Source organism: Microcebus murinus, chromosome 2, assembly GCF_040939455.1.
Source record: "Microcebus murinus isolate Inina chromosome 2, M.murinus_Inina_mat1.0, whole genome shotgun sequence".
In the NCBI taxonomy this organism is placed as follows: Eukaryota; Metazoa; Chordata; class Mammalia; order Primates; family Cheirogaleidae; genus Microcebus; species Microcebus murinus.
In genome coordinates, this window is record NC_134105.1 from 40,388,434 (window position 1) to 40,401,647 (window position 13,214).

General features: G+C 40.1%; 1 protein-coding gene across 3 annotated transcripts in view; it reads left to right on the forward strand.

Moving 5' to 3' along the window:
* SCP2 (sterol carrier protein 2) overlaps positions 1-13,214 on the forward strand; it is a 133,142-nt gene that overhangs the window by 47,321 nt on the left and 72,607 nt on the right. For all 3 annotated transcript variants that reach the window (XM_075998446.1, XM_075998452.1, XM_012776277.3), the window contains exon 6: positions 9,025-9,151. In XM_075998446.1, the coding sequence (XP_075854561.1) occupies positions 9,025-9,151 (127 nt within the window). The remainder of the gene's footprint in view (positions 1-9,024; positions 9,152-13,214) is intronic.

Below are 13,214 nucleotides of genomic sequence, written 5' to 3' on the forward strand. Positions count from 1 at the left end.
TCCCATCTACATCTTGCATTTCTATTTTTTTCCTTTCTTTCTTCACCCTGTATTCATTCCTTAACTTACAGCAATTTGTAACTGAATTTGTTGAATAAGAATTTTTTTTTTTGGAGACAAGGCCTTGCTGTGTTTCCCAGGCTGCTCTCAAACTGCTGGGCTAAAGCGATCTTCCCATCTCAGACTCCCAAGTAGTTGGGACTACAGGTGCACACCACTGCGCCTGGCTTGCTAAGATTTTGTATTTCTGATCTTTAATTTAAAAGTCAGGGCGCTGTGGCCTGTTGGGCGGCCTCACAGAGCCACCATAGCCACCCACCTCCCCCGACACAACGTCTCCGCTGGTGCAGTGGAAGATGGTGAGGACCCCTGCCTCCTGGCCTCTCACTCACGGTGGGTGGAGAAGGGGGTGGGGTGGGGTAGGGTGACAAAATGTTCCCTGTGGAGAATGCGGTGGCCATGTAGAGCTGGAACGTGGAGTGTGATACATGCTCCCTTTTCAGGGTGCAGGTGATGGATGCCTGTCTTAGTTGTCCAGATAATTTCTTTCTATTTTTAGTAGAGATGGGGTCTTGCTCTTGTTCAGGCTGGTCTTGAACTCCTGACCTTGAGCGATCCACCCAGTTTGGCCTCCTAGAGTGCTAGGATTACAGACACGAGCCACCACGCCGGGCTGGATGCCTGTCTTAGATGTCAAGATGAAAACCAACAAGGGGGTTGTGTTGTGGTCTGGGGAGAGTGTAATCATTCCTTCCACAACTGCTGCATGTTTCTGTGGGTGAAGCAGAACGGTTACTGCCCTCTCTGCCAGCAGGACTGGGTGATCCGAACAATCGGCAAATGAGAGTGGTAGAGGCTTTCTTAGTGCAGTTGTTCGAAGCCCTGGTGGATCTTGTTATCAAATGCCCTACAAAAGCTGGAGCACTCCACGGGATCAATTCTCCAGACAAGGAGCTAATGGATCTGTGGTCCTTTGGGACTCATCAAAGACATGGTTTAGCATTTTGTCAGTTTTATTTTCAAAAATTCTCCACAATTAAGAAGATAATTTATTAAAGGTAGTCTTTTCTACCTCTGTGGTGTGTGTCACATATACACCTTAGAAGTGCTATAAAAAAGGAGAAAACTCCAAATTGAATGACCTTTATAATTTCCCTATTGATATTTGAGTTGTGGCAATAGTTCCATTCAGAGGAGAACACCTTGAATGCTTATCAGTTTAAAAACAGAATATGTTATAGTGACATATAAAAGTGCAGTTTAAACTCTCCCTCAAATAAATAAAAATCAGGTGACTGAATAATCTATTTGAATATAGCAAAAATAGCTTGCTGTTTCTGTTTATGGCCCCTAGATGGATCTCTAGCAGAGGACTCAACCTCCCACGCCTGCTTTGCTAAGTTCTGTTCTCTGCATTTGTCCTGTGTATTTCCCTTAAGATCATGTAGCATAACTTTTCTGTTTTTATGGGTATGCTGCAAACAGAAGTAATAATTTCTTCTTAAATAAGGGAAAGTTATTACATTGAACTAAAAAGAATACTTGTTATACTGGGAATGCTGTTCACAACAAACAAATATACATGGTTATTGAGCCCTTAAAATGTGGTTAGTACAACTGAAGAACTGAATTTTTTATGCTATTTAATTAGTTTAAAGTTAAACTAATAGTTCAGTTACTGGAAAACTTTTAAGTATGTTTAGAATAACTTGGGCATGTGAGTCGACTTTGACAACTGCAGATTTCATGAAATCAAAATATATTTTAAGTATTTCTCATGAAAATTTAGCATCCAAGTTGAGATGTGTTGTAAGTATTAAATATACACTGGGTTTTAAAGACTTAGTGTGAGGCTGGGCACTGTGGCTCATGCTTGTAATCCTAGCATTCTGGGAGACCGAGGTGGGCGGGGGCGGATCACTCAAGGTCAGGAGTTCGAAACCAGCCTGAGAAAGAGAGAGACCCCGTCTATACTAAAAATAGAAAGAAAATTAATTGGCCAACTAAAATATATAGAAAAAATTAGCCAGGCATGGTGGCACATGCCTGTAGTCCCAGCTACTCAGGAGGCTGAGGCAGGAGGATTGCTTGTGCCCAGGAGTTTGAGGTTGCTGTGAGCTAGGCTGATGCCATGGCACGCTAGCCTGGGCAACAGAGTGAGACTCTGTCTCCAAAACAAAAAAAAGTCTTAATCTTAGTGTGAAAAAATAGAAATGGCTCAATCTTTAATATTGATTACATGTTGAAATTATAATTTTTTGGATATATTGGATTAAATAAAAAATATTCAAATTAATTTCGCCTATTTCTTTTACTTTAATGTGGCTGCTTGAAAATTTCTAATGAACATACGTGGCTTGCACATTATATATTTCTATATATTTCTATTTTTAGTTGGCCAATTAATTTCTTTCTATTTTTATTAGAGACAGGGTCTCGCTCTTGCTCGGGCTGGTGTGGAAGTCCTAAGCTCAAATGATCCATCCACCTTGGCCTTCCAGAGTGCTAGGATTATAGGCGTGAGCCACCACACCTGGCCTCCCTGTGGGTTTTTGATAAATGCCTTTTTTTAGGTTGAGTAATTTCCTCCTTTTCTTGGTCCTGAGTGTAGCCAAGACAGGCACTTAAGAAGCTGTTGTTCTAGCCCAGGTGCAGTGGTTCACACCTGTAATACTAGCACTCTGGGAGGCCGAGGCAGGTGGATTGTTCAAGGTTAGGAGTTCGAAACCAGCCTGAGCAAGAGTGACACCCCGTCTCTACTAAAAATAGAAAGAAATTAATTGGCCAACTAAAAATACATGGAAAAAATTAGCTAGGCATGGTGGTGCATGCCTGTAAGTCCCAGCTACTTGGGAGGCTGAGGTAGGAGGATCCCTTGAGCCCAGGAGTTTGAGGTTGCTGTGAGCTAGGCTGTTGCCAGGGCACTCTAGCCCAGGCAACAGAGTGAGACTCTGTCTCAAAAAAAGAAGCTGTTATTCTTTTGAGGTGGCACGAATCTAGAGTTCCTGATGTCAGTACTTGCTGGCAGTTTATTTATTTTGGTTAGTTTTATAATTTCTCCAGAGCTGGCATATTGTCACTCAAAATGACCTGTGATCACTTATTTTTTGGTACATCTAAGCCTATGATTCAGTTGGCCCTTAAGTCAGCAGCAAACATGGAGGGAGTGGTTAAGTCAGCTCTTGGCTGGATTTTAGGCATCAGAGAAAGTCTGGGACTTGCTGCCATTGTAGTCCTGTTCATATCACAAACAAGTATAGAAGAAGATTAGGAATTACATTTACCAAAGAAGAGATTGTGTAGAGGAACAATATATTCTTATTTATCTTTTGCTGAAACATCTCATTGTTTCTTTAGGCTGAGAAATAGGACTGTTGCTCTGTCTTTAACTTCCTAGGGTGGTATGGACTGAATGTTTGTGTCCCACCAGATTCATCTGTTTTTTGTTTGTTTTTTGGGGGACAGAGTCTTACTCTGTTACCTGGGCTAGAGTGCCATGGCGTCAGCCTAGCTCACAGCAACCTCAAACTCCTGGGCTCAAGCAATCCTACTGCCTCAGCCTCCCAAGTAGCTGGGACTACAGGCATGCGCCACCATGCCTGGCTAATTTTTTCTATTTTTAGTAGAGACAGGGTCTCACTCCTGCTCAGGCTGGTCTCAAACTCCTGAGCTCAAATGATCCACCCACCTTGGCCTCCCAGAGTGCGATTACTGCCAGAGGCATGAGCCACATCACCCTGCCAGATTCATCTGTTAAAACCTTAATTCCCAATGTGATTGTATTTTGAGATGGGGCCTTGGGAGATAATTAGGTCATGAGGGTGGAGCCCTCAGGATAGGATTAGTTACCTCATTAGAAGAGACAGAATAAGAGAGGTGGATTACGCGCTCTGCTCTGTGTCATGTGAGGGGACAATAAGAAGATGACTGTCTGCAAGCTGGGAAGTGGTGTCAGGCACCATATCTGCAGGTGCCTTGATTTTGGACTTCCCAGTCTCCAGAACTGTGATAAATAAATGTCGTTAAGCCAACCAGTCTCTAGTATGGTGTTATAGCAGCCCAAACTGACTAAGACATAGGGTAAAAGGTAAAATAGGTATTTCATCCCTCGATAGTTAGAATGACAGATGCCAAGCTTTTATGATTATATTATCATAAGTGTTTGAAGAGGTTTGCAGATTTCTATAGCTATTTCTTATATTCTCATGACCTACTTTTAGGGGGGGTGCATGTCTTAACAATTTTATTTTCCTTGTGTAAAAGTCATAGAAAATGGAAGAATGCAGAAGAAATAAAGAGGAAATAATTACCTGTAATAATAATCATCATTAAATGATTTGCTAATTTAGGAATAAAAAGAGTTGACAAGGCCAGGCGTGGTGGCTCACGCCTGTAATCCTAGCACTCTGGGAGGCCGAGGCAGGCGAATTGCTCGAGGTCAGGAGTTCGAAACCAGCCTGAGCAAGAGCGAGACCCCGTCTTTACTATAAATAGAAAGAAATTAATTGGCCAACTAATATATATATAGAAAAAATGATCCAGGCATGGCGGCGCATGCCTGTAGTCCCAGCTTCTCTGGAGGCTGAGGCAGTAGGATTGCTTGATCCCAGGAGTTTGAGGTTGCTGTGAGCTAGTCTGACACCACGGCACTCACTCTAGCCTGGGCAACAAAGCGAGACTCTGTCTCAAAAAAAAAAAGAGTTGACGTGCTATATCTAGAATTTGATATACTTCATTTTTCACTTAATATTATAATTGGAGTATTTCATGTCAAAAATTGTTTATAAACAAATTTTTTCTTTTTTGGAGACAGAATCTCCCTCTGTTGTCTGGGAAGGAGTACAGTGGTGTCATCCTAGCTCACTGCAACCTCAAACTTCTTGGCTCAAGTGATCCTCTTGCCTCAGCATACCTAAGTAGCTGGGACTACAGGCATGCGCCACCATGCCTGGCTAATTTTTTCTACATATTTTTAGTTGGCCAATTAATTCCTTTCTATTTTTAGTAGAGACAGGGTTTTGCTCTTGCTCAGGCTGGTCTCGAACTCCCCAGCTCAAACGATCCACCCACCTGGGTCTCCCAGAGTGCTAGGATTGTATATGAGGGTGATCTAGCTGGGACATCTGTCACCCCATTGATCGCCAGGGTTGATTCAGCTGATCTGGCTGGCTAGGCGGGTGTCCCCTTCCTCCCTCACCGCTCCATGTGCGTCCCTCCTGAAGCTGCACACTAGGTGGAAGAGGACGACGTTTCCTGCTAGAGGAGGACCGGTCTTCGGTTCCGTCAAGGGTATACGAGTAGCTGCACTCCCCTGCTAGAATCTCCAAACAAGCTCTCAAGGTCCAGAGTGCTAGGATTATAGGCGTGAGCCACCACACATGGCCAACCTGTGGGTTTTTGATAAATGCCTTTTATTAGGTTGAGTAATTTCCCTCGTTTTCTTAGTTTTTTGAGTTTTTGTCATGCAAATGTCTTGGATTTTGTTAAATGCTTTTTTTTTTCTATTTAGATGACTGTGGTGTTTGTCCTATTCCTATTGATATAGTATATTACATTAATTAATTTTCAGATGTTAAAACAACTTTGGATTCCTTGAATAAATCTCACTTGGTTATGGATGTATAATTCTTTTTATATGTTACTGTATTCCATTTATTGGGTTTTGTTGATTTTTTCATCTACATTTATAAGAGGCATGGGTCTATAGTTTTCTTGTCATAATCATCCTTATTAATTTTCTTCACAGAAATGGGTATATAGTGGTTTTCCCTATAGGAGATTTGCATTTCCCTATGTTTGATGGTGTTGAGCATTTTTTTTTTCATGTATTTATTTGCCACTGGTATATCTTCTTTGGTGAATTCAATGACTATTCAAACCTTTTGCTCACTTATTGTTGGTTATTTTCTCTTTGTTGTGTTGTAACAGTTCTTTATATGTTCTAGATAGGTACAAGCTCTTGTTAGATATACTTTACAAATATTTTCTCCCACTCTCCATACTTACCCTTTAATTTCTGTTTTTTCCCCCAATTTTTATTTTTATTTATTTATTTATTTATTTTTTTTGAGACAGAGTCTCACTCTGTTGCCCTGGCTAGAGAGCCGTGGCCTCCGCCTAGCTCACAGCAACCTCAAACTCCTGGGCTCAAGCTTCTGCCTCAGCCTCCCGAGTAGCTGGGACTATAGGCATGTGGCACCATACCCAGCTAATGTTTTTATATATTTTTAGTTGGCCAATTAATTTTCTTTCTATTTTTAGTATAGACAGGGTCTTGCTCTTGCTCAGGCTGGTTTTGGACTCCTGACCTTGAGCCATCCATCCGCCTTGGCCTCCCAAAGTGCTAGGATTGCAGGTGTGAGCCACCTCGCCTGGCCTTTTGCCCCAATTTTTAAAAAAGATTTAATTTTTTAAGGGCAGTTTTAGGTTTATAGCAAAATTGAGAGGAGAGTGCAGAGATATCCCATATACTCCCCTCCCCTACACAAGCATTGCCACCGCCATTATCAGCATCCCTCACTAGAGTGGTACATTTGTTACAGTTGATGGACCTACACTGGCAAATCATTATCACCCAACATCTGTAGTCTATATTAGGGTCCACTCTTGGCTTTGTACATTCAATGGTTTTTTTTTTTTTTGAGACAGAGTCTTGCTTTGTTGCCCAGGCTAGAGTGAGTGCCGTGGCGTCAGCCTAGCTCACAGCAACCTCAATCTCCTGAGCTCAAGCAATCCTTCTCCCTTCGCCTCCCGAGTAGCTGGGACTACAAGCATGCGCCACCATGCCCGGCTAATTTTTTCTATATATATTAGTTGGCCAATTAATTTCTTTCTATTTATAGTAGAGACAGGGTCTCGCTCTTACTCAGGCTGGTTTTGAACTCCTGACCTCAAGTAATCCGCCCACCTTGGCCTCCCAGAGTGCTAGGATTATAGGCGTGAGCAAACTCGCCCGGCCCCCTCTACTTCTTTTAATGACTTGATAGCTTATTTCTTTTTAGTCCTGAATAATATTTCATTGTCTGTTTATACTGTAGTTTATCCAGTCACTTACTGAAGGATGTCTTGGTTGCTTCCAAGTTTTGGCAACTATGAATAAAGCTACTATAAACATCTGTGTGCAGGTTTTTGTGTGGACTTGTCTTTAACTTCTTTGGATAAATACCAAAGAGTATGATTGCTGGAGCGTATGGTAAAAGTATTTTTAGTTTTATAAGAAACTGCCAAACTGGCTATATGATTTTTCATTCCTACCAGCAATGAATGAAAATATCTATTACTTTACATCCTTGCCAGCATTTGCTATTAGTGTTCTGGATTTTGGCCATTCTAATAGGTGTATAGTGGTATCTTGTTTTAATTTGTATTTTTCTGATGACATGTGATATAGATAGAGCATCTTTCCATATACTTATTTGTTATCTATATATCTTTGGTGAGGTTATCTGTTAAGGTATTTGGCCCATGTTTTTATTGGGTGGTTAATTTTCTTATTTTTCAGTTTTAGGAGTTCTTTGTAAATTTTAGATAACAGTCCTTTTTCAGATATGTCTCTTGCAAATATTTTCTTTCAGTGTGGCTGGCCTCCTTTCATTCTCTTAACAGTGTCTTTTGCAGAACAGAAGATTTTAATTTTTCTTTTTCTTTGTTTGAGACAGGCTCTCTCTGTTGCACGAGCTAGAGTGCAGTGGCATTATCATAGCTCACTGCAACCTCAAACTGCTGGGCTTAAGTGATCCTCTTCCCTCAGCCTCTGGAGTAGCCGGGACTACAGACATGTGCCACCACACTCAGCTGATTTTTCTATTTTTTTGTAGAAATAGGGTTTCTCGGACTGGTCTCCCACTCCTGGCTTCAGCAATCCTCCTACCTCAGTCTCCCCAAGTGCTAGGATTACAGGTGTACTTTGAAGCTCTGATATTAGATATATAAATATTTAGGATTAAGTGGTATATAATAAGATTTAAATGATATTTAAAAGATATTTTAAAAATAAAAAATACTTATTTTCCTCACATGTTTGTCATTTTCAGTACTCTTCAAAAAAAAAAAAAGAAAAGAAAGAAACAGAAACAATGAAAGCCAAAAGACAGTGAACCAATGTCTTTCAAGTATCAAAAGAAAATTTTATTTTTTTGAGACAGAGTCTCGCTCTCTTGCCCGGGCTAGAGTGTAGTGGCGTCAGCCTAGCTCACAGCAACCTCAAACTCCTGGGCTCAAGTGATGCTCCTACCCAAGGCTCCCAAGTAGCTGGGATTATCGGTATGTGCCACAATGCCTGGCTACTTTTTAAATTGTTTGTAGAGATGGGGTCTTGCTATGTTTCTCAGACTTATTTTTTATATCTTTTTCAGGAAAAAACATTTTCTCCAATGGCCATCCAAACACATAATTTTGTATACTATTTTTAAGATGCCTTTGTTCAGAGATTCCATAAGACCCATTTATCAGCACAGTTGTCTTTGCTTTTTGGATTGGCAGGTTGTTAATCATATTTAACTAAAACTATTTATTTGTTTGTTTTCTTCCTTTTAACCAATTTTCCTCTTTTTTTGAGACAGAGTCTCACTCTGTCACTCGGGCTAGAGTGCAGTGGCATCAGCCTAACTCACAGCAACCTCAGACTCCTGGGGTCAAGCCATCCTTCTGCCTCAGCCTCCCGAGTAGCTGGGACTACAGGCATGTGCCACCATGCCAGCTGATTTTTTCTATCTATATTTTTAATTGTCCATATAATTTCTTTCTATTTTTAGTAGAGACGGTGTCTTGCTCTTGCTCAGGCTAGTCTCAAACTCCTGATCTCAACCAATCCACTCGCCTCGGCCTCTCAGAATGCTAGGATTACAGGTGTCAGCCACCGTGCCTCGCCCCTAGAAAGCATTTCTTGACTGATTTTATTCACATTGACTAATTTTGGTTTACCATGTTCCTAGAATAGACAAATGTGTTAGTAATGTAGAAGTTGAAAGAGACTCTTATAATGCCAGCTACTTATGAATTTTGTTTTCTTACCCCCTCTCTTAGTTTTCAGGTAGGACCAATCCACTTGATAAACATCTTGATGTCCTAAGCAATAAGTATGAATTGTCTGCCTGCCCAGTTGCTCCTCAGATGTTTGGGTTTGCTGGAAGAGAACATATGGAAAAATATGGTATGTTAAAGTTAAAAACTTTAAGGCTTATTATTAGTTATATACATGAGATAAGAAACAACCAGTATTTATTAAGGAACTGTGGAAGATGCCAGGATATATAAAATATAAAATTATTATTATTGGTGAGACAGGGTCTTACTCTGTTGCCCAGGCTGGAGTATAGTGGCACAATCATAGCTCACTGCAACCTCAAACTCCTGGGCTCAAGTAATCCTCCTGCCTCAGTCTCCTGGGTAGCTGGGAGTATAGGCACATACCACTATGTCTAGCTAATTTTTGTATTTTTTGTAGCTCTTGCTCAGGCTGGTCTTGAACTCCTGGCCTCAAGCAATCCACCTGCCTCAGCCTCCCAAAGTGCTAGGATTACTGGTGTAAGCCATGGCACCTGGCCTGTAATATACTTTTAAAAACATTTTGTTTTCAAGTGATTATTGGCTTAACCAGAATGTTGCAAAAATAGTACAAAAAATTCCAAGTACCCTTCCCCCAGATTCCTTAAACATGAACATTATGGCATTCCATTTTTTAAAAAATGACTTCTCTTTTATTTCTTTCACTGCATAATCTGTGTTTTTCATTTTTTTTCTTTTCCTTTTTGACAAAAGTGAACTGGAGTGCATGTTTTTTTCATTTCGATGCATTTATGGGTACAAGTGGTTTTTGGTTACATAGATGAATTTTTTTTTCAACTACTTCCTCATCTGTATGAATTATTTTTTTTAAGGCACAGAACTAGCAAATACATGGATGAGTTGTATAGTGATGATGTCTGGGTTTTTACTGTACCTGTCACCTGAATAGTATACATCATACCTGATAGGTAGTTTTTCTTCCCTCACCTGCCTCAGTTTCCCCCTTCTGAGTTTTTAATGTCCATAGAACTACTCCTTTTTTTTTTTTTTTAATTTTAGTAAGAAGAGCACCAGAGAGACATTGTACCACTCTATATGTTTCTGTGTATCTGTAGCTTTAGCTCACATTTTTAAGTGATAACATATACTATTTGGTTTTCCATTCGTGTTTTACTTCACTAGGATAGTGGCCTCCAGTTCCATCAAAGGTCCTGCAGAAGACATTATTTAATTCTTTTTTTTTTTTTTTTTTTTTTTTTTTGAGACAGAGTCTCACTTTCTTGCCCAGGCTAGAGTGAGTGCCGTGGCGTCAGCCTGGCTCACAGCAACCTCAATCTCCTGGGCTCAGCGATCCTACTGCCTCAGCCTCCCTAGTAGCTGGGACTACAGGCATGCGCCACCATGCCCGGCTAATTTTTTTTGTATATATATTTTTAGTTAGTCAATTAATTTCTTTCTTTTTTTTTTTTTTTTTTTTATTTTTGTCTTTTCATGAGAACAAATTCTTCTATAATTTCTTTCTATATTTTGGTTAGAGACGGGGTCTTGCTCAGGCTGGTTTTGAACTCCTGACCTCGAGCAATCCGCCCGCCTCGGCCTCCCAGAGTGCTAGGATTACAGGCGTGAGCCACCGCGTCCGGCCTATTTCATTCTTTTTTATGGCTGAGTAGTGTTCTATGGTGTATATATACCACATTTTCTTTATCCACTTCTCCGTTGCTGGGGACTCAGGTTAATTCCATATCCTTGCTGATTGTGAATTGTGCCACAATAAACATACAAGTACAGGTATCTTTTTGATATAATGACTTGCTTTCCTTTGTGTAGATACCTAGTAGTGGGATTGCCGGATCGAATGGTATTAATAGATCTACTTTTAGTTCTTTGAGACATCTCCATACCGTTTTCCATAGACATTGTACTCATCTGCATTCCCACCAACAGGGAAGAAGCTTTTTACTGCATCTGCGCCAAAATCTATTTTTTGACTTTTTTTTTTTTTTTTTTTTTTTTTGAGACAGAGTCTCACTTTGTTGCCCAGGCTAGAGTGAGTGCCGTGGCATTAGCCTGGCTCACAGCAACCTCAATCTCCGGGGCTCAGTGATCCTACTGCCTCAGCCTCCTGAGTAGCTGGGACTACAGGCATGCGCCACCATGCCCGGCTAATTTTTTGTATATATATATTTTTAGTTGGTCAATTAATTTATTTCTATTTTTGGTAGAGATGGGGTCTCACTCAGGCTGGTTTCGAACTCCTGACCTTGAGCAATCCGCCCGCCTCGGCCTCCCAAAGTGCTAGGATTACAGGCGTGAGCCACCACGCCCGGCTTTTTTTTGACTTTTTACTAATGGCCATTCTGACAATATTGCTGTAGAATCTTAAAAAATGTTTGAGAATAACCATATTACAATTATCAAAATCAGGAAGTTAATATTGATATATTATCATCTCATCTATGGACCTTATTCTAAATTTCACCAGTTATCCTAACATCCTTTTTCTGGCCCAAGAACCCCTCATAGTTTCTCAGTGTTTTCTTGGCTATATTCATGCATGGATTGTGTACATGGGTTTTTTTTTTTCCCCATTTGAACTTTCCTTGCAATTTGTCTAGCTCCATAAAAAATTTTATTGGTATTTTCAGCCAGGCGCGATGGGTCACGCCTATAATCTTAGCACTCTGGGAGGCCAAGGCAGGTGGATTGCTCAAGGTCAGGAGTTCGAGACCAGCCTGAGCAAGAGCGACACCCCATCTCTACTATAAATAGAAATAAATTCATTGGCTAACTCAATATATATATACATATAAAAAAAATTAGCCGGGCATGGTGGCGCATACCTGTAGTCCCAGCTACTCGGGAGGCTGAGGCAGTAGGATCGCTTAAGCCCAGGAGATTGAGGTTGCTGTGAGCTAGGCTGATACCACAGCACTCACTCTAGCCCAGGCAACAAAGTGAGACTCTGTCTCAAAAAATAAATAAATAAATAAATAAATGTTTTATTTCTTCTTAAATTTATTCATAAATGTTTATTTTAATTGCTTTAATCATCTTTGTTGCTATTGCACATGGATTTTTCACTGCTGTTATGTCCTCTCAACTGGTCATTATTTGTTTATATGAAGACTATTGATTTCATAGTCAATGAATTTGTCATAGTCAATTTCTGTATATTAATTTTATGACCTGCTATCTTACTAAAGCATTTAATTTTGAGTTTTTATTATTGTTTTATTTATAGGTGTTGATAGATATGCAACTATATCATATATAAAAGAGATAGTTTTTGTTTTGTTTTGTTTTCTTAGCTTAGTAAAAAAAAAAGAGATAGTTTTGCTACTTCTTTACTAATTGTAATACTTCAAATTGATTGCTCTTATCTAATTTCTAATTGCATTAGCTAATACCTTACATACAATGTTAAACAGTACTGGAGATAGCAGGCATTTTTGTCCTGTTCCTGAACTTGGTGTTTTCCCTTTAAGTAAGATCCTGACTTCAGCACAAAGATATCTCTGTCATGTGTTGAGAAAGTATCCATCAATTCCTATTTCTTGAGGTTTTTTTCTTTTCCCAGAAATGAGTATTGAATTTTGCAGCTTTTCCAGCATGTATGAGATAATTATATTATGTCCCCCACTTAGATCTATTGCTAGAGTATATTATTATTATTATTATATTTTCATTTTTAAAAATCTTTGGAGACAGAGTCTCACTCTCTTGCCTCGGGGATAGTGCTGTGGCATCAGCCTAGCTCACAGCAACCTCAAACTTCTGGGCTCAAGTGATCCTCTTGCCTCAGCCTCCTGAGTAGCTTGGACTACAGATGGGTGCCATCACATCCAGCTAATTCTTTTTTTTTCTGTTTTTAGTTGCCCAGCTAATTATTTCTATTTGTAGTAGAAATGGGGGTCTTGCTGTTGCTCAGGCTGGTCTTGAACCCCTAAGCTTAAGCAATCCTTCCATCTCAGCCTCCCAGAGTGCTAGGATTACAGGACCTGGAAGATGTGAGTTGTAAAATTCACTCAGTCTGGAACGCTGGGGTGTTTGGCAACCTGCTGGGAGGTTGTTGGCAGTGCTCTCATGCCTTAAAACTACTGTGGTCCCAGACTTTATTTTCTCTTTTTTTGAATTGACCCTAGTTATGCTAAGTAGAATAGACCAATTGAAACTACTTTCATCTCATATGTCCATTATTTGATTTAATT